The 23,148-nt window shown below is 34.7% G+C and overlaps 1 protein-coding gene across 3 annotated transcripts in view; it reads left to right on the top strand.

The window, feature by feature from the left end:
* Positions 1–21,693, top strand: part of RAB28 (RAB28, member RAS oncogene family) — a 62,315-nt gene extending 40,622 nt beyond the window's left edge. The window contains exons 5-8 of one of the 3 annotated variants that reach the window (XM_062493387.1): positions 12,437–12,540; positions 15,314–15,391; positions 18,888–18,936; positions 20,604–20,695. In XM_062493387.1, coding sequence (XP_062349371.1) covers positions 12,437–12,540; positions 15,314–15,391; positions 18,888–18,936; positions 20,604–20,695 — 323 coding nt within the window. Of the gene's footprint in view, positions 1–12,436; positions 12,541–15,313; positions 15,392–18,887; positions 18,937–20,602; positions 20,696–21,600 lie in introns of those variants that run through there. The other 2 variants (XM_062493391.1, XM_062493390.1) reach the window with 2 other exon arrangements.
* The last annotated feature ends 1,455 nt before the right edge of the window (positions 21,694–23,148 follow it).

Raw genomic sequence — 23,148 nt, 5'->3', positions numbered from 1 at the left:
AAAAATTTTGGAAGAAGAACTGATGCTTGAAATTGCTTAATGCTGGAGGTTTATTGTAATAACAGTAATACTGGCTTGGCCTGATCTTTGAACGTTGAAGGCTTGCTTTTATATCCCAGTGAATGATTTCACGTTCATTTATAATTTTTGTTGTGGGATAGTTCCCAGAGGGATGCGTAGGAGAAGTACTAAGTGTCTCCAACTCCTTATTACAACTGCTGGAACCACAAAGGAATCAGGCATGGAAGGTCCCTGGAGCTGACATGGTTTGGCTCTGGTAGGAGCAAGTAATTCAGAGTATTGGATAAAAGCATCACACTGGAGAGGACAGCCAAACATAGCTGTTGGCCTGAAGTCAGCAGAAGCATACCTGTGGAAACAGTCTGTGTAGATGGATGCAGCAGTGGCCATCAAGAACGTTGGCGTAGGTGCTGTGAAGAATTTTTATTTATTACGTAAATACTTTTTATAGAAGTGAGTTTGGTATTAATAGTTCATTTCCATGGCTTCATGAAATATATTACTCTGAGATATGTTCCTATGCATTATTTGGAAAACATTGTTTTAGGAACTGCTAGGTAAGAATAAGACTTTTTGGTTGATGTTTTAATATGTCCAGATTTACTATTTGTTGGAAGAAAGTACTTGTCCAACAGTACTTAGTCTGAAAGGGGCTGTGTAATGTTTGACTTATAGGCAGAACTGGAAATTGTTTCCAAGATTTTGTAGGGCTTTGGTGGGGGAAGGGCAAATGGAATTAGTTTTGATTTCTGTCTATAGCTACAGACTGCATCTCATATCTTAATAAATAGATATCCGCCTTTAGTAATATGAAAAAATCAGTTTTTCCTATGCAGTACTGAGACTGACTTTATTAACTTGCCAGCCCTTTTCAGTGCTGAGAAGGAATTCAGTCCTTGCAAGCTCGAGGAGGCTGCAGTTCCACAATTGCTTGGCCTTGTGGTGAAGCCCATTTGCATCTTGAAGTTACCACTGCTGCTCCACAGGAAATCAGATATGAGACTTGATCTGGGTTAAATAGAGCAGTCAAAAAGAAATGGCTGTTTTTAGCATGGATCAGCTCACTGAGCTTCGTAAGCTCACAAGAGTTGCATGGCCTCCTAAGCAGGTGAGAGTAGTTACACTGGCATGAAGGTGGGGATGAAGAGCCAGGAGTGGGACAGGTGACACTTTCTAGACTTTGGTGCTGGCAACTGTAACTGTAGAAGGAGACAGATGTGAGTGACTGAAGGTGGGATGTAAGAAATGTTGTGTGAGTTTTCATAAAGATCCCAAGACCCTGGGTTTATGAAATTACAGTGAGCTTTATGTTTTATGCCTGTCAATCCTGTAAATCTTCATGAATTTTAGAATGATATAATTTAGTAGTCTTCTTAGTACTTAACTGATGATGACTATACCTTGTACTGATATTGACAAATTCAGTGATGACATAGTAAATACATGAAAATTAGAGAAAATACTTGAAAGAAATGAAGAAAAGCTGATCCACCCATGGCTTGTGGATATATTGGACTAGCACCATCTTCTGAATGTTTAGTACATTGCAACTTCATGTCTTCAATAATGCACTAAAGAACACTTAAAATAATACTCATTCAACTTGGAATTTCAGAAATTGCATTACTATAATATCTTTTTTTACACTCTGTTGACCTTACAGAATTGTTAAATTCAACCAAAACAATGGAGAGCTCTATTTGGGTTAATAAGAAAATAAGCTTTTTGTTTTTTACCCTTTTTTAACCTCCTGAACCATACCTTTAATAATATAAGGAAGAAATTTATCTTTGAAAAAAGCTATTGAGCCCAGCAGTTTTTCGCTAGTCACTCAGCTAAATCAGTCTAAGAATTTTTTTAAATTTTCAATAATTCTGATAAAAGTAGTTTCATGTTGAATCAGACAAGAGGTGTTTCCCCCTTGACCCCTTCTCCCCCCCCCCCCAGTAGCAAGTCTTGTTTTAACATGCTGGGGCAGTCACTGAAGTACATTACAGGGAACTTTGGAAACTATTATCAAACCTGGTAATGTCTAATCTAAAGAAGAGTATGGTTTTTGAAGTTAGGCACATAGAAATGAATTTGTCCATGGGAGTCCATATGAACATTGAAAAAAATATGTATTGCAGCCATTGCAGTGTTAAAAATACTCTGAAAAAATTATGAATCAAATATTTTTGTGCATCTCATATGCTCCTCTATAAACTGTAGGCTTACACTGGTGAGCAAAAATCTTCTAAGTGGTGTAACTTTTTTTGTTGTTTGTATTGCTAAAATGTTATCAATTAGAAAGTGATGTCTCACTTGAAACTTGATTTTTTTTCTGTGTGTATGCTTAATTACTGTGCTTATGAAGGATGCTGGATCAAAAAAGGAAAATACCATATGTATTACTTACAGAAAATTTTAAGAATGTAAGAAGAAATGCTGCTACTAGAGTTTCAGAGATACAAAAGAATTATTACCTATTTTCATGGTCTACTCTATTTGAGTTACAGTTCTTCATTAACAGAATTTCTGTTTCTCAGAGATGGTCAAACTATTGGCATTGCTGTATAAATTATAATTTCATTAAACATATTCTTGTTTAATGCCAGTCTTTTAGTGTGTTTTAGTTTTCCTGTGGGGACTGGAATCAATCTACATGGTATTGGGCAATTGGGGATTGTGGTTTGTGTGAACACATCTTATTTTTCTCTGCTTTGCTTTCTCAGCATCATTCAATAAACATTTTCAACTGTGTTCCTGTCCTGTGCTGGTCACTGTGCCTGCCCTGTGATTTATATAATTGAACTAATATAGCAAGAAAAATTCAGCTGGGCTGTGTTCTCCTGTCCTAGGCTTTTTCTCATTTGCTCTTGTCTATAGGAAATAGCTACTCGTAAAGGTGTTTGAGTCTACATTAACAGCTTTAACTTCATAACTTAAATTTCTCATTGGCACAAAGATTAGGAAGCCTGAATACAAGCGTAAAAGAAGATGAAAGATGGTTTAGTACACAATACAGTAAATTGATGGTTCAATGAAATTTCCTGTGATCTTAGCGAGGCATTAAATTTATCTTTCGATATGTGTTTCTGACAGGATAAAAAGCAACAGTGAACAAATGGTCTTCTCTCCAAGAGGAGCTTGTTATTAGGATATGCTTCTGTGTGGAAAGTAAAACCTAATTAACCAAAGATAAAATGAGAGAACATTAAAGTCTTGTGAGATGGCACTTTTGAGAGAGTAGCATTAGTTTGCTGAAGCCAGGCTGTTCATTCTCCATACCAGAATGTACACAAGTGTTTCATGTTCTTTCATTCACAGCCCCACTTAATTTGTTAAGCTTACCCTAAGGATGTGTTTGTTTAGGTCAGTAAACGGAGATAGGTCACAAAATCATCTGCACAGAAGTGTGTGCACAGCATCTAAACTCCTTGTGCCTCAGTTAATGCATTCTGAGTTCACTGCTGCCTCCATAGATCTTCAGTGTACTTAGCCATGTGAGTTTCAGGGTGGGGAGAAGACAGTCAACAATGCCTTTCATCCACCTCTCTTGCTTTCTGTGGCCTTAGGATACCCTTTCAAAAACAAAAACAAAAACAAAAAAACCCCAGTTTTAAAACAGATTAAAACAGTTATGTTTTAATCCTAAAATAATATTCAAGGTGACTCAAATTTATATTAGTTTAATAATATCATATTTTCTGAATACTTGTTTCCAAAAATGTTAGCATTAGGGGTAGGGATAAGTAGTACAGGTACCTAACAGAAGGGATCGGATTCCAGCTGTCAGTGTAGTCTTAGTCTGTGCAGTCAAATGAGAAATGGTTGCAAGAATTTCTGCCAAGAATTTATTAAAAATGAAAATGGGAAATGTCTAGCTGGGAAAAAAACGTTATTATTATTTTCTCTTTAACTGTCTCTACAAGCTGTGTAAGCCAGTCATCTGTCATTCGAGTTTTGAAAAGAAACTTGGGTGTATTGTTTTTTTCCTTTGTAAGAAATTTTACTTTTGTATTAAAAGATACCTTCTGTTTGTATTTGCAAAAGTTAACATCATCATAAAAATGACCTGCCATCTACCAGACATTAAACATGCTTGTTATTAGGCAAGAATCCATTCACGCTGTGTCCTCTTTAGTTAGCTGAGCTTGGTGTGCTGAGATGGAGGCATTTACTTCTGGCTGCTTTTCTTGTTTTCTACTGAAACCTATTTTAAATCTTGCAAGTGTTAACCTCATTAACCTAAGATGCTCAAGAACCACTGTGTTTTAGAGCTTTAGCAGAAGTGCTGTAATTGTTTATTGTTTAACAGTATTTGAAAGTCTCATATAATATGGGATATTTTGGTAAAAAGAAGTTAATAACTGCAGCTACTTTCATAAATGCCAATCAGAGAACTTGTCATGGTAAACACATTGTTTTTTATTATTTCCTGTCTTAGAACAAACTGTCAGCTTCATCAGTTTGATTTTAATGTGTGAAATATTCTTATTCCAAGAAGCTCAGATTTTGTGCCTTGTATGACATTTTTTGGACAAGAAGGATAATTCCACGTAAGCTCTGTACAAATCAGGGGAGACCTCTATGAGAGGTGTGCATACAACCAGGCAAACCTCATTCACAGGCATGATGTCTTTCTGTTTTTAACCAGAGCCCTAGGAATTGTTCACCTTTCCTTTTCCATATTAGGCATACATTTTCATGTCTTGTATCTGTAGGAATTTGTCTCTTGGAAGGCACTCAGATCATAGATTTGTCATTTAGAAAGCTCTATTTTTCTGTATTGTAATTGAGAAGCGTGTTCGCTGATAGTTCTAATTTTTTTAGAGGAGGAAGTGTTACAGTGTTTTGTACAAGAATTTTTAAGCCATCTTTTTTTTTTTTTTACTTTCTGAAACCAGTGATTTCCTGTTGTAGCTGGAAATGTTAAGTGTAGTTTTTTTAAGTATTAAAGAGCAGCACCAGCTATTATTCTGCCTTAGAAAGTCTTTTAATACATTTGATTTGTTGCTATGTCCTCATAGGAAAGCATCAGCAGTAGAGTGTACATGACTGAGAAAGTAAACACATGCTTGCAATCAAATTAATGTATTTCATCTGTCTTCAATTAATAACAATCTGTCATGCTATCTATCTGAGAAGTGGCATAAACAGTTTATTTTGTGTTTGGAATAACTTCCTGGAGGTAGTTAATGTGACATGTAGTTTGTCTGACATGAGTATAACCAGATCAACACTCTAGATGTTTTCTTGATAACCTAAAAAAAATTACTGAGAAAATTTGTACTGGAACTATATTTATATTTCGTTTTGAGCTTCCTTAAATCTGAGTACGGGCATAGTTTTCAGGACTTCCATGAAAGAGTTTTCTTTTCTTGGCAGTTACACAATTTTAGTGTGAGAAAAAGATTGAAAGTCTTAACAGAAAATTAACTATGAAAAGCTGCAGTTTGCACTCTGACATTTGGAATTGAATATTTGAGAATGTGTGGTGTAGTAATTTAGAAGTACCAAATCAAAATAGATTTTCAAAAAGCTATCTGATACACATAGTCTGGTAGTGCTGCAGACCTGGTACACTCCATTAGCAAATTAAGTTATTGTTATTTCTGTATAAATCTGGTTATATTGAATGATAGTAATTAGATATTAAATGATTTTTTTTATTTACACAGAAAGAACCACTGTGTCTAAATAGAAAATGAAAGTGCAGTTCCTTGAAGTTCTAAATAACTTATTGAAATACTCTTCAAAATCTAAGACATAATGAAATAGCTCCATGTTTTAGTGGGAAAGCAGTAAGTTGCTGGTAAACTGTGCAATAAATAACTAGGAAAGGTTTTTTTTTTGTTGCCCTTTTTAAAATTTCACTTTTTTCTTAGGATTGTTGGCAGAAATAGGATTAAATACAGGTAATACTGCTTATGGCAGAAGAGGCTTGAAAGGGGGTTCATTCTGGCCAGAGCAATGGGCTAAGCTATTCTCTGTTGACGTGCTACAAGACAGAGGTCTGATAAACTGGAAAGTAAATCATATTGCCTAGAACGTTGTTGTCAGTGTTCAGCTCGATTTCTGGTTTATTTTTTAGTATAGTGGATATTTGGCACCTCTTGGAGAAATCCCTCTTTTAATTCCATTTTTCACACACATTTGCTTACTTACGGAGGAAGCAGAACAGTCATGTTGTGGAATTAAACTGACTGTACTTGTTGAGCAGCATGCACTGTAGGAGGACAGTGCTGTGTAACAGTATTGTTGTCCTCAGTCTGCTAGGTTTTCAGGTGCCCAAGCTAGCTTTGTTCTTAAGAAATCAGTCAGAAATTATACCAAAAAATAGGATGAAAAAGACATTGTTGTATACAGACCCCTTTTTTATGACCCTGGAGTATTTTCAGAAGAGAAAATATGTACATAATTTTAAGCACATGTAAATCAAATTAATAAATTATTAAAGCATTTTACTTGTCATGTCTGTGTGGGCTAATCGTGATAGCTCATTATTTAAACATTATGTAATTGTATACCTTGTATGCACAGCTGCAAATAGTTTGCAGAAAGATTTATATTTCATTTTTCACAGCATACTATAAAAGAATATATTTTTGTGCGGTACCATAGATTAATAAAGATGTTTACTCATGACTTTAAAACTACACTTAGTTATATTGAAATATGAAATAGCTATAATATGTAAGACAACAAAAAAAAAAAAAAGAGTTGTAGCTTCATTTATGTGTTATTGCCAGTTTTACTGGAAAATACTGATAGTGTTATTGTCAGTTTTAATGAAAAATACTGTTATCATTTTAAAAAAGTTTGTCTTAAAGAGAAATGCCCCTTTGCAATGGGATCCCTTACAGTTTTTACAATTCAAGGTCTGAAAGCGAAAGATTGTCAGATTCGGGTGGAGAGGCATCCCTTTACTGAAACTCTAAACTGCCTCTCATGTTTCTTTCCATACATACGGTTTAGAAAGTGGGTAGGTTAGTTATCACTGGTATAATCATTGAAAACAGCTTACAGTTTGCAAGTGTAATCTCTGGATCCAGGGGAAGTATCCAACAAACTATTAAACACTGAGACTTGCTTCACGTGCATTCAACTCAACTGTAGTTGTGCATACTGTCCTCAGCAGCTAGGATTGTCACTAGTCACTAGTTTCTCAGCTGCTTGGAAGTTGTAAAAGTTGCTATACAAGTTACCCTTTTGTGTTTCTTCCAGAATTACCTGAAAGGAAGTTTCATGCAAAATGGATGTTTTCCTACTTAAAAAAACCCTGTTATTTTACATGGAGCTCTTCTCCAGTGATGTTATGAAAGAAGAGACTGGCAGTCCTGGGGGAAAGAGAGATCAAATGAGTAGCAGCCTTTACATTCTGCACAAATGATGCTCTGTTGTCTTTTTAGAGTATGTGCAGTTATTTGCTTATATGGTTTTGAAAGATTATAAAACCAGAATATTTATCATTCTTCTGACTGATGATACATATTTTAAAGTACTTCCTGGCTTTGTCTCTGTACCAGTTGTATTGGGTAAATTGTTACATGTATTTTATTATTGCTGTAATTTTAAGACAATACAGTTCTGGGATCTGATACCACACTTCATTCCTCACAGCAAACTCTGGTGAGCTAATTATATTGGTCCTAGCTCCTGGATTTTAGAGAAGCAGTTGAGTTAAAGTAGTGTTTAAGCTGCTACACCAGATATAGTGTAGTGGAATGGAAATGATAGTCTGTGTATGGTGCTGCTGTGTGGCTCATTGCAGGCCATTATTTAAACTTATGGAATGACGCAAACATCTAAATAGTGGAAAGAAACAATTTTGACATTAATTTATTTACCATTAGTGGTTTCAGAGTCAAAGCAGCAGAACTATTCAATCAAGATGGAATTGCTGAAGAATGGCTGGGTGTGGGTACATTGTAAAGCACTAATTTGTGTTTTATCTAGTACTTTTAAAGGTTTTTCCATTCCCTCGCCACAGCCCAATAAACTAAAATTTCAGTGACTTACTCTTAATTTCTTAAGTAAATTCATATAGACTATTGACTTTGAATAACAATTTATGCTGTTTGAGTGTTTTCTCAGAATTTTTTAATCATAGCATAGATATCTTGCCTTGCAGTTATTTTTAAGTATGGTTTTCTTTTCCATTTTGATTTAGCATTGTCCATGAGATGCTTACTACAAATAATTGATGTATAATAGCAATTTGAAAGGTAGTTATTGAAAATCCTTATATAGATCACCTGAAGATGTAACCTAATCAAATCTCTCTGGTTATAACTTAAAGTTACTATTTTGTCCTTATCTTCTTTGAAATGACACTTGTTCTCCACAGAAATGACTGTGGTAGTGTTTACATTTCCCTTACCTAAATTCTGCAATGTTCTTCTTTTGTTCTTACTTCTTGTTTATTTTTTTTTTCCTTTTTTTTCTTTTATTTTTTTTTCCCCTCCTCGTGCTGGTTTTGGCTGGGATAGAGTTGGTTTTCTTCCAAGCAGTCTTCAGGAATGCCTTAGAGGGAGTATCCTTGGGATTTCTGTAGGACTTCAGTACTTTTCTTCTAGATTCTGTTTTCTCTTTTCACCTCACTAGATCTCTGTTTAATCTCACCTATAAATCAAAATGGAACCCCCTGGATTTCATGAGAAGCAAGTGTTTTAGTAAGTCTTACCTACTTTTGCTACAGCTGATGTTGATTTATGCTTGCTCAATTTTAAGGGGAGATTTTCACTTGGATCTGTTTGCCTTGCTGAGAGCTGTGTCTGAATTCCCAAAGTTTCTAATCTGTTTTCGTTGTCCTGGTATCTTTATGGGATACCTGTAGATATAGATGTGTATTGGCCTGTTATGGAAGAGGAGTTTATCTTGCTAATGTAATTGAAATGACTTTTCATACTAGAAAAGCTTAAATATGAATGTTTAGTCTTATTTTATTTCAACAAGATGGCTTCTTCAGAGGATAAGCAAGGCAATGGAGATAAATTTTGGAGAATATCTGGCAGCCATCTATTTTTTGCAGTTGTCACTTGAGGCTTTTAGTGTATATTTCAGGCATAAAAATGAGCAAAACTGCAACAGCTTATATTGTGGATGCCTTTTCTTTGAAAGGAACTTTGAATATACTTTGGAGGCTGCAGGGAGTCACTGTTTGCAAAAAGTTAAATCTCTTTTTACTATTCAAACTTGTGTCTTTGTCCTTTTATCCATCCCATTGTTAATCTCTAGCTATTGGTTTATATTCTGCTTGGTAAAAATGAAGTTATTAATTTTGCCCTGCTGTTACCCTCTTTCTCATTCCCTAAAGATGAGGAGGATGACTGTACCATCTGTCACGTAAGCTTCTCACTTTGGGCCTTTCTCTAAATGTTTGTGCTTGATGTGTGGCCAGATCTTGTAGATCCCTTCTTTGAGACTTTTGTTAGATATGGCCTAGCATAGCCATTACCAGACTCATTTTGTATCTAAATTTCAGTAATTCCTTTTTCTTGGCCATTGCTATGTTATCTAGTCATTTAGAATATTCTGCAGGATCATTTTCCTGGTTTATGAAATCAAACTGTATTTATATATCTTACTTGCTTTCTTTCTATCCAAAACTTACTTGTCTTTGCTGTTAAACTTTTCATGGCTTTAAGTGCATTCTCATATCATTCTTCATCCCAAGACACCTATTCCTGCTGTTAATTGGCCCATCATATGAACCCACATTGGCCAGCTGTTAGTTTTCTTTCTATAAAGTCCCTGCATTCCTTATAAACATCTTTTTTAGAAAATAATTTTTCTCCTCCAAAGCTCTCCTTAAAGTCTTTTTGCTGTGATGTCTAAATAAAAGCTGGACAAGACTTATCTCCCGGTGTGCTAAGAATTCTGCCTGTTGAGCTGTCCAATGTCAGATGTTAAAGAAAAAGGACTGGAGGGTAACTGTTCACTGTCTTTAGCTGATCTTCAGTGACTCTGTGATTATGCCCTTGGCCTGTGGGCAATGCAAAGGAATTGGTCTTAGGATCATTGCCCTTCACTGACCTCAAACTGCAGTTTTGGGTAGTTAAACATTTATTAACACTTGCAACTCTTCTTGTACTAAAAATGTGCCCTTTTTCACCAAGAGCTGATGTAACATGCATCACCTGGCATTGCTGTTGTCTCTGAATGCACACAGGGACTGTCACCTGGCAGTTCCCTGGCATGACAGTGCCTGTACAGCTTAGAGCAGACAGCCTGAAATTCAGGAGGCAGAAAGTGAAATACTTGTGACTGGGGAGAAGGACTGAGAAGTACTCATAGTTTGAAAATGTAATTACACCTTGATTTTTCACTTTCAGTCTGTTTGTTTCTATGATCTGTGCTTTAATTTCTCTTCTGTAGTAAAGTGCACACTCCACTGACCATATATCATTATTGATGTTTCTTCATAGAAAATAAGAGGCATTTGAGGATATGATTTCCAATATGCCTGTGGCATTTTCTTCCTGGAAATTCATCAGCCTTTTAGCCTGTTATTTGCTTTGTAAACTCTATTCTTTCCTTCCTGGGAAAGAGAGTTGGAGAGATTGTAACTAGTGAACTTGTTTTTATGTATTTATGTAAGCATGTAATGGCTTTTTAAAGAAATATAGTGTAAATGTTGTCTATCTATTTATTTATTTAGTTGTATTATAATTTTATGTAGGTTTTTGGAGTTCAGGTATAATCAAAGAAATACAGTGAATGAAATCCGGAGGTGGGGTTGAAGTTCCTTTAAAAGTTCATGAAATGAAAATAAAGAAAATACCTTTCTATTTTTCCCAAAAGAGTAATCTCAAGGTTGTTTTTTCCAAGCTGCACTTAAAACTAATATATGAAGCATAAAAAATTAGTTAAGAATGAAATGTTTTAGGCAGTATGCTGTATTTTATTCTTAAAGGCATTTCAAAAGAGTCTATCTTTTATCTTGGTAGTTATTTTTCAGAGAAGAAGTTAAATGCATGAATTTTAAGCAAATTTATTATTGACTTTAGGCTTTATTTTAGTGAATGTATTTGTTCTTCCCTTTTAAATGAAACTTTATTATATAGTGGATGTTTAGTATTATGGAAAAACTATACTAGAAACATTAGTGTTAATAGCTTAGTATTTTAGTCCTTCACAAATTAATGTCTGTGGTAACTGGATGATTTTAGGCCTGTTCTTACAAACAAGGCCTTACTGATGTGCAAGGAACAGTAATACGTGTCAAATACTCCACATTAACCAAGGTAAGCAGTATAAATGGGGTGTAGGAATCCCCTGTTAGCCTAAAAATCTCCAAGAGAAAATCTCCAGAGCCTACAAATTAAAGACCTCCAATATCATTTAAAAATAAAGCCTTTTATGTAGTAGGAGAGCATTTTTTCAGCTGATAATCAAATAACACTATTATACAGGCTTACTAGATTTGCAAATTTACAAGTTTTTACAAGTCAGTTGGGTCCCTTCCTCAGGAAATCAGTTGAAGTTTTTTTTTCCTGTATTAACTCAAAGAGCCTGCTTGTCCTTAAATCCTTCTGAATATATTTGCCTTATAATTTGACTACATTGAGTCAACACCCTTATAGGAACCGTAGTGCAATAAAAAAAAGAGAATCTGTTCAATATAGTTTCCAATTACCTTAGGATCAGATTGGAGAAACTGGAATGTACACAATAAAACCTGCACAAGACTTGAGTTCTGTGAGGTTTTGGAAGCAGCCAGTGCTTTTCAGCATGAAATACCATTTGAAAGCTTTACTCTGCTTCCAATGGTTGTAAAGGGATAAAAATGAATATATGTGTGTGTCTTGAAATGTGCATTTTAATTCTAAAATTTTCTGAACCACACCTTTGTGGAATTGAAAGCCTTATATGTAAGTAACTAAGCATCACTGCTTTTACTCAGTCGGTTTTTTTATTATAGCGAATGTTTTTGCTTTGCCATGTTCTGCAATAAAATTCTGTGTAAATTATTTACATTTTTACATTGGAAAAATGTCGATTCACATGTGCTTGGTGAATTTATTTTGTAAAAGTCTTCAGGTTATGCTGGAATCCCCAGTATGGATCTTGCTTGCAAACAGAATGTTGAGTACTAGTTCTGTCTTGTTTTAGTATGAACCTAGCAGTAGAGTTATTACAGAGTATTTGAGTGTATCCAGAAATAAATCTGTACTTTCAGAGATGAATTTGTTGAATTTGACCATAAAATTTTAATTATGGTTTCATTTTAGTTTTGCAAATGAAATTAGTCTGATATAATTAATTGCTTTTATCTTAGTAAATGATTACAGAGAGAAAGAAACTTGCATTTGCATACAGCTATAAAGGAAGGTATTATATCTGGTGTGTATCCAATGAATAATTTCTAATGTGGGTAACTAAATGGGCTCCATTGTAATAATTTTTCATTTCTTCAACTTATTTTTAGTTGACTTGGAGCATATTCGCACAGTGAAAGCTGACAAGCACCAGCGATTTTGTCAGGAAAACAATTTCAGTAGCCATTTTGTGTCAGCCAAGACAGGAGATTCTGTAAGTAAGAAGAAAACCGAACTTGTAGATGTCTGTTGTTTTTTTCAAGATGTGGCAATTTTATTATACTTCACATAAAAACTGTTGAGAACTCAGGGTGCTACAGGCCATTTTTTGCCTTCCTTAGTTGCTTGAAAAGTAGATCTTTGTATGAGTGCATATTATTCTTTTTAAATTACAGTGGTTTCTCATCTGATTTTCAGTTTGAGGTACAGACTTCAATGGAAATGGTTTGGCTTATGCATCAGCGTGAGAACTGAGACCAACTAAGTCTCTGTTTGGTGTCTGCCTGTAGTTAAATATATTTCTTCATTCCAGGTGGAGCCCCATCTATAAACCATCAATATAGAAATTTCCTACAATTAGTAAATAATGTGGCAAGACCCTGTAGCAATAAAAGGTTTTAATATGAGTGCTGAGCCATGAGAGACGTTCCCTTTGCAGGTCCATTGAAATTTGAACATTCTGGCATTTGTACCAGATGCTTTGCAGAGTGCATTTTTGAACAATCTTTTGACTCTGAGCTAACTGGGTTATTTGTTTTAGTTGGAAACGTATGAAAGAAAAGGTTCTTTTTCAGTTGACATTATCAGTCAAATTAAATCATATTGTATTGTTTTGCTTGATTTCTGTCTCATGCCTAATGAGTTTGTCGTTCCCATAAAACAGTCTTGTATCTGTCTCCTTAATATTACTGTTGACAAGAAAGTTTACTTTATTTTTATGTTATTAAATAGTAAGACCATGTTCAAGTACATGGAAGTCCATAAATGGAATCACTTGTTAAGGTCTTTGATGAATCTTGTGCAGTGAACTGCCTGATTTTGTAAGATAGTAGTTTTTCTGTAAAGTCTAACCATACTGCTGTTACAAATTCTGTGGTTCCTGATTCTCTTTATAGTTTGTGTTAAATCCTTGGCTTTTTTTTTTTTTTTTGTTTAGAGTGTGAAAATGTGGGTTTTTTATGGTAGAAATAGAAGAATAAAATCTTAATACTGCACTTTGTAAAATGTGCATCTGATAAAATTATTTTCTCAAGGAGACCACCATAATTACTTCATTTGGTAATTGATAACATTTATCATTGCTAATTATGACAAAATATTTATTGAAGCTTTTTAATTAAGTCAATATTTTACATCAGCATTCCACTATAGATACTGATAGTACTTTTCATAGCTTACTGTTTCAAAACAAAAGTAAATCTGAACATGCCTAGAAAACAATAACAGGAAATATCTGCCTAAATATCTGCTAATAAAAGAAGTAGTTTCAATAGTTAATTTTTAGTTTCAATATAAATTTGAATTGGCCCTTTCACTGTTGCTGCACACTGATCATTAAGAAGATGGATTGTGTATTCTGAACAGTGATTTAAGAAGAGGCCATCCACTGCTACTGTGAATATAGACTAGAGGAGTCTTTATTCAGTTAAATGATTTGTTTTGTTCACGTCACCAGACTTGATTGCAAAATATGATTTTGAGTACAAAGAAAATTCAGAAAGTTGTCTCAGGGGCAAAAGAAATCCATTGAATATTTATTGTAACTGTGTTAGTGTCCATTAAATCACACAGCTGAAGCATTGAACTTGTGCTTGATATTTTTTGTACAGTGTGCTCTGGGCAGCTGATGTATCTCAGAGCACCTGAGAGCTTGGTGGGGGTTAAAGTAGGTCTCTGAGCCTCAGAATCTCTGTTCAGTGTGCCCTTTCTTGTTGTGGAGATGTTGGTAGAACAGATCAGTATTACACCAAGGAATTGAGAGAAAGAGCAATTGTTTTGGAAGCTACCACACTTTGCCTGTTGTGCCACTAATTTGTTTCTGGTTTCCATCTTGGGTGTTAGAAGAGATTCTGTAGATACTGTTTTTCTCAGTTTTCACTGAAAATTAGTGGGACCATGTACAGAGATTTTTTTTTTTTTTTTTGTGGGTATTAGCTGCATGATGCAAACTAATGTTTGTTAGGAATTTAGATGGTGAGCTCAGACAAACAGCCCTGTAGATAAAATATAATGTGTAGCTTGGCAATACAGTGTTCAGCAGGAGTACATACTTGAGCTGCTCTTCTTGAACATGTCATATTCTTTAATCACATTTAAAATGTAGTTTTACCTAAGCAGTAAGATAGGTGGACTGTCTTGAGATGAATTAAAGGAATTATTGAAGACAGCATTGCCACCGAGTATTAGGTGTTATTCCATGTCCAAAGTCTAACTTTGCCAGGATGCTGCTGCAGACTGTACAACATCTTGCTTGTTCCTAGATGCTTCTGTTCAGTGTATGTTTTGTAAAATTCTTCAGAACTCTTTCATACTGCTATTTTTTGGACAATATATGTAGTAGAGATTTTGGTGATGTCGATACACAGCTCTTTTCAGAAACCTACATCTCTTTATTTCACAATACACTGGTAATACGCTTTTGTGCTAAACATTAGTGAATACCCTTATTCATATTTTCTAGCACAGAGAGTAGTATTTGAGAGGTGGGTTGTGTAAAAGCTTGTTTAAACTTAGGTCTCTGGAGGCAGAGTAGAAGTGTTGCTTAACAGCCCAGCATACTGTTCATTCCTTGTACCATTGTTGAGTTATTTTCTCAAATTTTTAAACAAAATTGAAAGTACCAGATGAGATAATTTTCAGATCTGTTTTTCGCAGGTCATAATTTTGTATATCACTGTTTACTGTTCAAGAATGTTTTGATATATTTGAAAGAACCTCAAGGATGTCTGTTTTTAATCATTTAAATGCAATTTATTTTTTTTCCATAGGTCTTCCTGTGTTTTCAGAGAATTGCTGCTGACATACTCGGTGTCAAATTAAACAAAGCAGAATTGGAACAATCACAGGTGATTTTCCACAAATACCTGGGGCTTTTTTTAGCATTTTATCTAGTATTAAAAGTGATCTTGTTGTGGATTTATAACTGTTCTTAAATCAATCTTCATCTATTGTTCTGAAGATAATTATTCAATTTCACAACAGCTTTTTTGAAATATAATTGCTTATTTATCCCTCATGATCAACTCTCTGAAACAAGAAAAAGCATGTTCAAAAATGTAGAAAAACTTCACTTCTAAGGATGTTTGTTTAAAAATAGTGCTTAAGATTAGTTTAGAAATTAAATATGTATGCATATACAGGTAGCATGGAAGATACTATTGATATTATATGCATGGATTTAAACTGAAAATTTTTTCTACAATTTCAGAAACCTCAAAAAGAAAGATTATACTACTGAGGCAACCTTATGTAATGACATTTGAGATTACAATTATTTAAATATGCTTAGTGAATCCAAATGTTGCTATTCTAGTGGTGTAATATCCTGGAACTGCTTTTCAATACCACTGTTAAATAAGTACCAGAAAATAAGTCAATAAGTTTATTAAAAAAAAAAGGCAAAGCATTTCTTATGTACAGCTTGGTCTCCTTCTTTTTGAAATATACAATAAATATGTAGTTTCTGAAAGTGGTTTGCCACAGCAGTGTTTGCAATCTGTTTTGAAGTGGTTAACTAGAAAACTGTATTGTAAACAGTAAAATTGTAAAATATACTTACAGAACATACTTAACGAGCAGATTGCTTTTAAAAATCTGCAGTTTGTAAAGCAGAGAAATACTAAGTATGTCTTTTAAATGTTCTTTTACTACCAAGGTACCATCCATCTATTATTTTGAGCTCTGTGATTATTTGCCTATAAATATTTGAGCACACCTAGTTCTTCAGTTTTTCTTTGGTTGTTTAGCTAGCACTGGGATATCAGTCCTAGACCTCTCTGTGCTGTGAGTGGTATTCTGTAACTCAGGTGTAAGATTGTAGAGAGGTGTGCACATACCTTAAATTTAAAGAAGACTGATAATAAGGTTATGCAGAAAACAGTATCATTCTAAAGAAAGGGTCTGTTTTTAGGTTGTTTTTAAAGTAAGAAGCTCCATATAGCCCAAATTCAAGAGTACATAACTTCCTATACCAAACTGGTATCAAATTTAAGTAGACTTCCTTCTCCTTTAGTATTGTAATTGGCTTTTAATTTTGTTGAGTAGATCAATGGAATAGGCAAAAATATGGGTCAGACAAAGTTGATACTACAGAAGTTGTATTAGCAATGGCCTATAAATAATTAAGTTGCATAAATTAAATACTATGGCATACATTACTGTTGATGTGAATCCAGGTGCTAATTATATTAAAAAAAAAGGTAAGAATATCTCTGAAAAACCACCAGCACTGACAAAAAGCAACAAATGAAGAAACAAAGCCAGTAAATGAATTTGGACAGAAAAGAAACTTTACTATTGTCTTTCAGGTACGGCAGAAGTCACTATGTGGTGCAACACTGTGCAACTAGCTAAAGAGTGTCACCTGCTTAACTTGCAAATTTCTGTTAATAGACCATAATTACAATCTCCAAACAAGCAATAGCTCTTTGTTATCAGTAAAACCTGTGCTTCTTTGGGGAGTGTTATTTTGAAGGGGCTGTAAGAGCTTCCCCAGTATAAGTCAGAAACCAATGAGAATTGTATCAGAATGTCTGTTAGCTGTATCTTAAGGCTCATTGTTGTATGGAACCAAATACCCCCATCACTTCATAAGAATATGAAAAGGAAAGTCTCTACATAATCTGGAGAGCAAAAACTTGAACCTTTGTATCTTCCGGAAGATAATTCTCTTGAGAGAAATTCATTCATCTGCAGTAGAAAAGCCTAATGGAAATGATGTGTAGATGCTGTTTCCCAAAAGCATGGAGCTGGTCTCTTGGCTGAAAGGAGGTGGTGTTAGAGGATGATGCCATTATTAGGTTTCTGTTTTACCATAGACTCTTGTATGACAGGTGCAGATCCCTTCAGTGTGGTGGTGGTGGGAGTTTTTCTCTCTTCCATCTCTAAAATGGGCACAAGTCTTCCTTAATTTGTGGGACAATTATATGATGTGTGTTCCTTAAAATTTTTAGGCATTGAATAGCTACTGGGTTATAAAATTAGATCAGTGGATAGATGGATGCTAGATAAATGCTATAAAGAATCCAATAAATACAATAAATTAGTAGATGTGACTCATCCCTAAAGTATGCAAGTGTTGACTTGGATTTAATCTTTAAATAAGGAGTAAAAGCCATTGTAGTTTTTACAAATGTGCACTGTATTACACACACATATGTATTTGCATACTGGATTATATATTTGAGTTTTCCATATTTTGTGTAATGTGAGATTTCCTCATTTTGAAAACTGAGATGGTTCTTGCTTGAATCTGTTTATCAGAGAACATCAGATGTGTTCATTCAATCTAGCCGGTAACAAAATATAAGGTTAAATATTGAATTTGTGTAAAATGCCAACAGTCAAGTGTTATATGTGTATTTTTTTATTGTCTAGTATTGAGAATACACTTTAAAATTATTTCTAGCACTTAATTTTTTGCCTGAAGATCTTACTTCTTGTGTTTATTTAGAGTCAGTTATGATTGTCACAGTCCAGGAAGATCTTAGATGTGACTCATAGGTGGATAGAAATAAGTAATAGGAATCCCAAATATATTATTTTAACTTGTATGAATTTGTGGGGTTTGGCTCATGACTTTTGAGCTTGGATGGCTGGCACAACTGCAGAAGCTCTTGTGAAAAATATGTGAGGTTCTTGTTTGCCTTCAAATTAGCAGCAAAACTTCCATTAATTAACTGCAAGAACAAGCCTTAGAGATTGAATTATATTTACTCTGCATTGTTTCAGAAAATAGCTGCAGCAGTTTAAGATATGAATGCAGCCCAAGCTATTTGCTACTGCCCTTTTGTTGGAATGTATTGCTCTCACATCAGAATTAGAAAATGGAAGGTGATCATGTGCTTTGGCCACATCAGGGTGAAGTTGAATAGCTTAGCTTAAACTGCTGCTGAAAGTTGTTTTAAAGAGAAGCTGCCAGACTTTGTGCTGAAGTGGATGAGGTGCAAGTACACATTACATTCCACCAGCTCTCCTTTGGCAGCAGTGATCTCCAGCAGAGGAATAGGAAAGACATTTGGGGGTGGTAAGTTTTTTAAACTGTCTCAGCTAGAGCTACTAAACCTTGTCTGTTAACATGCTGAGATGACTGTTAATCAAACCTTTATTTGGACAAAACTGTGTTGAAACAAAGAACTCGATTACTCTTCATGCGTGACTGGAAAGCAGAGCATGTTTTTTGAAATGGAACAGTTCCAAAATAAGAAAATTGCAGATTCTGACTTATTTTCAGTCCTCAAAATACTCTCCCTTTTAAATTGCAAGGGTCTGATGAAATTTGAGGAAATGGCTCCTTTATTAATCAAATGTTTTTCTTTCTGTATTTTTTACTTTCAACCATAGTGTAAAAACTGCATGGGGTACGGCTTTGTTCCTTGGCATTGGCAAGAGCTAGCATTTTTGTAAGTGATGTGTAGTTTTCTCTCTAACCAAATGCCAGTTCAGCAGACCAGTGTGTGTTTGTGTGCCAGCTTTGTACAATAAAATGTTTGGCAGATAAGTCAGATCTGGAATACAGAGCACCTGGAACAAGAAAGGTTATTTCTCATTATTGACAGTGATTTGAACCGTGCCAGTGATACGCTTGATGTAGAATCTGATGCAAAGAGGCCCGAGTTTTTAATTACCATGAAGTTAATAAAAGAAATGTTGCAATGATTTTTTTTAGCTCTTATTTGGATGAAATTCCATTAGAAAATCCAAGTAATTGATGATCAGTTTTTTGCTAAAGTGTACCTAAGCATAGGTCACTAACCTGTCTGTGTTTACAGAATGGGATTTAGACCAATGTTTGAGGAACAATTAATTGCCTACTGATTGCAGGACTTTTTTTTTTCCTTTTTTTGCCCCTCAGCTCTAGTCAAAAGATTGTTATGAAGAAACTAGGTCCTGTGAGGTCAGATAACGCTGTTTAATGCTAAAACTCCTACTACTGCCCTACATGGGATTTGGCAACCTTTCTCTTGATAATATCAGCCAGGAGTCCAGTAAATCATGAGTGTTGTCTACTAGATAAGATAATATGAATGTGACCAATTAAGCTCAAGAAGAGTACTTCAGCAGCTAATAAATCCAGGTCCTTTGCCAGCCTATTCAATTATTGTTGCTTGTTTGACATACAGGTTTTATTTACAGAGGTAATCTCTAACGTGTACTGTTTATATATTCCTAATCCAGTTTATATATTGTGCCTTTTAAAAGAATAGAATTTAGTTATTTATTAATTCATTTCAACTTTGAAAATATATTTTAGGGAAGTTGAAGTATTTAAGAAAAAATATTAAACTGGTTTAGGGTATCTTTCATAGTAGACTAATCTCCTCTGCTGCTTCTTTGCTTCTTTGCTGAAATTGTTCCATGAATTTTACTTCCCTTTGCATGAACCCTGTATTGACCCTGTATTAATAATGAGAACCCTGTATCCATTACCTGCATTAATAAGAAGAAAACAGTTTTGTTTGTTTGTCTTTAAGGGGAAAAATGGGAACCTTTTATTTTTAAAGGAAGCAAAGAAAAATCAAAACATACAGCATTTTCATATGAGATTGTTAATTTGGTCACTGCTTTTGGATTATATATTTAGATGTTATGTGGTAGTTATGTAATGGAAAAGATGCATGTGTACAGCTAATGCACTTGTTGCAAGCTGATAATGTAGTGTTTAGTATTTGAGTGCCTTTGACTTAAAGGGGGAATAGGCCACTGTCATCTTTCCTTCCACTGAATTCCCTGCCTTTTTATTCTGCCCCTTCTCTAGCTTTAATACACTTTTGCTGATTGCATGCATGAGCCTTTCACTTAGGTGCTTTGAAAGGGCATGTCTTGGTAAAAAGCTTGAGAAGCAGCCCTGGTGCTGAGAGTGCTACTTTTCAGCCAGACATGTTGCTCTTATATCTGCCTAAGGCCTGAAAATTCACTTTCATTTTGCTTCTGCATAACCTTATGTTGTTCATTCATTCTTTTCAACTACTGATTAATCTCTCCATTGTTTTCCTTCTCTTTTCTTTTTGCATTCTTCTCCTTGCCCTCTATCCATCATGTTGATACATGGTTAACAGAATGTTGTCAGGGCAGAACTAGTGAAATATCCTGAAGAAGATAACCAACATCCCACTTCCAACTGCCAGAGCAAGGTCTGCTCAGTGCAGTAGTTCAGGTATTGATGGAAAACTTGGTTTGTTTCTTTTTTATAAGCTGCACTGCTTTTACATGAAGTAGCAACTGTTAAAGTTCTTTTGGGAGATTGTGTTTTGTATGTGTAAGTATTTGCAATACTCAGCATATTATTTTGGAACTCTATGTACAATTAATCACATGGTGTTGCTAATAATCAGATAGTTTGTAGAAACTTTGAAATGCTCCACTGTTACTGTATTCAGTACTGTGCATTCAAAACATAGCTGTCTCAGATGGGAAATGGGTGCAAAATTGTACAATTCGGTCTCCTCATGTGGGAGAGAGCATCAGTCTTATCAAATGCTTTGGGAATGTGTAATATCTGCTAGATCTGTATTAGAGAATAAATATAGTATGGAGAGCTTCTTTTTATGTTAATGTAATCTTTAGCCAGTATGCCTATCAAAGCTTTTTAAAAATATGGCTGTATTTAAAATTTGCTTTGAATTCTGTCCATATTTTCTGATGAAATGCTTGGAGTAAAGACAAAAAAACAAACTTAGGTACAATTTCCAGTTACAATTCAGGCAGTTATTATTAGAGAATGAATCACACAACTTTTGCAAATAAATTCTGTTTTTTTACTCATACAGAATAATTTTCATGGAAGTAAAATTGTATTCACTGCTTTAGGGGGAAAAAAAAGTATTCCTTTTGTAGTGTTGTGGTAACCTACCAAGGCTCTTGCTTCTACTTAGCATGAATAAATGTAGAATTATAACAAGAATTAGTTCCTGATAAGGCTTCCTGTAAGGTAGTGAAAAAAAACCCCATGTTTTGTTTGTTACTTTTCCCATTGTCTTTCATAAAAAACTGTTGAATGCTTTGCCAGCATGAAGTTTGTATTTTCTGACTGTTACCATGTTTTCTTTTATGACAGAGGGTGGTGAAGGCAGATATTGTCAACTACAGTCAGGAGCCTGTGACCAGAACCATTAATCCTCCCAGAAGCTCGATGTGTGCAGTTCAGTGACCACGCTGTTCTCTGGTTTTTTACCTTTGCAGTCCTCCTGCCTCCTGCAGGCTCTGGGATCACCAGGAGCTTTGCTTTAACAGGGACCAGCACAACAATGCAATTAGAGGTTTCAGAAACATGTTGCACCATTGTCCATTCAGAAGCAGCAGGCAGTTTTTTTGAGTGGCTGAAATTCATGAGACCACGCACTTGAAAAATTAAGGTCTCTATTCTTTTAAATTGTATTTAAATGAAACTGTTCAACTGTGTTTATGTTCCCTCCTCTCTATTTGACTGATCCCAGAATAAAAATGGATGAGAAAGCCCTGCATTCAAAATGCTTTTAAAGGCATCACCGTGGAAGGGTATTTTGCCAAAGCATTTTAAAGTTTTGTTTTTTCTCCAGTTGTTTGAACTAACACTCAGCAAAATGTTACTTGGAAAAGCTGTTGTTGGAATAATTTTAAACACATAATATATTTTTTGTGTAGGGATAATTTTGAAAGTGTTCCATTAATATATGTACACTTAGCACAAAATGTATAAATTGTATCCAGTGAGAAGCAGTTCTTCAAATAAAGATGTTGTTATAAAAATAGTTACTTTTCTGAAGTCTCAAATTGCCTCCATGGATGCTCTAAAAAATGCTAGTGTTTTTGTGTATTTTTATTACCACATCAGCATTACTTCTTGCAGTGATAGATAGGCTTAAATGTATTTATAAATATGGATGAATCTCAGTCAGCAGTTTGGTCTGTAAATGTTGAGTGATATATTCAACATGCATTAGAAACTGTTGATAGATCAATTAGCATCAGTCACTTTAAAGATCTAACAGAATGACTTTTGGCCTTGTACTCTTTTCTTTTGAATTTAGAGTAAATAACAAATAAAAAGCTGTGTGCTCTGTGTTCTTCATATTTCTCCCCTGTTGCTTTTCTAGCAGTGCACACAGTTCTCTGCTGGCACATCTGAACAGAAAGCTAGGGAAAGAAAAAAAATTAGGCTGTCTCAATGCCCAAAGTAGAAATCTTTTCCTATTTAAACTCTAGAATGTGCTTTCTGATAATTACGAGGAAACATTTGGAGATTCAGAAAGTAACGAGGCTATGAAGGAAGCTTGTATGTCACAAGTGAAAATTATGAGGTCCTTCAAGTGAATGATACTATTAAGCAGTTCGAGCAAGTGCTTATTGGAACAATTAAACAATTAGTAGTTTAACAAAATAGTTAAGTTATTTTAATTATGTTAAAAAAAGATTGCCAATGGCAAAAAAAATCACATTTATTAGTTTAATTCATAATTATATAACTCTGTGATATGACAGTGTATATTGTTTAGCATTCAGATGTGAGAAATTCTAAGAAGCTGAGACATCGAGAAATTATGCTACACTGAGGTAGGTGTGATTTGCAATAAATTATTTATTCTAGTCTGTATTCTTGCTCCTTCCCATGGGGTTTGTGTCCCAC

Source organism: Cinclus cinclus, chromosome 5 (assembly GCF_963662255.1).
Source record: "Cinclus cinclus chromosome 5, bCinCin1.1, whole genome shotgun sequence".
In the NCBI taxonomy this organism is placed as follows: Eukaryota; Metazoa; Chordata; class Aves; order Passeriformes; family Cinclidae; genus Cinclus; species Cinclus cinclus.
The sequence above is the reverse complement of the archived record's forward strand: the minus strand, read 5'-3'. Positions and strand labels throughout refer to the sequence as shown.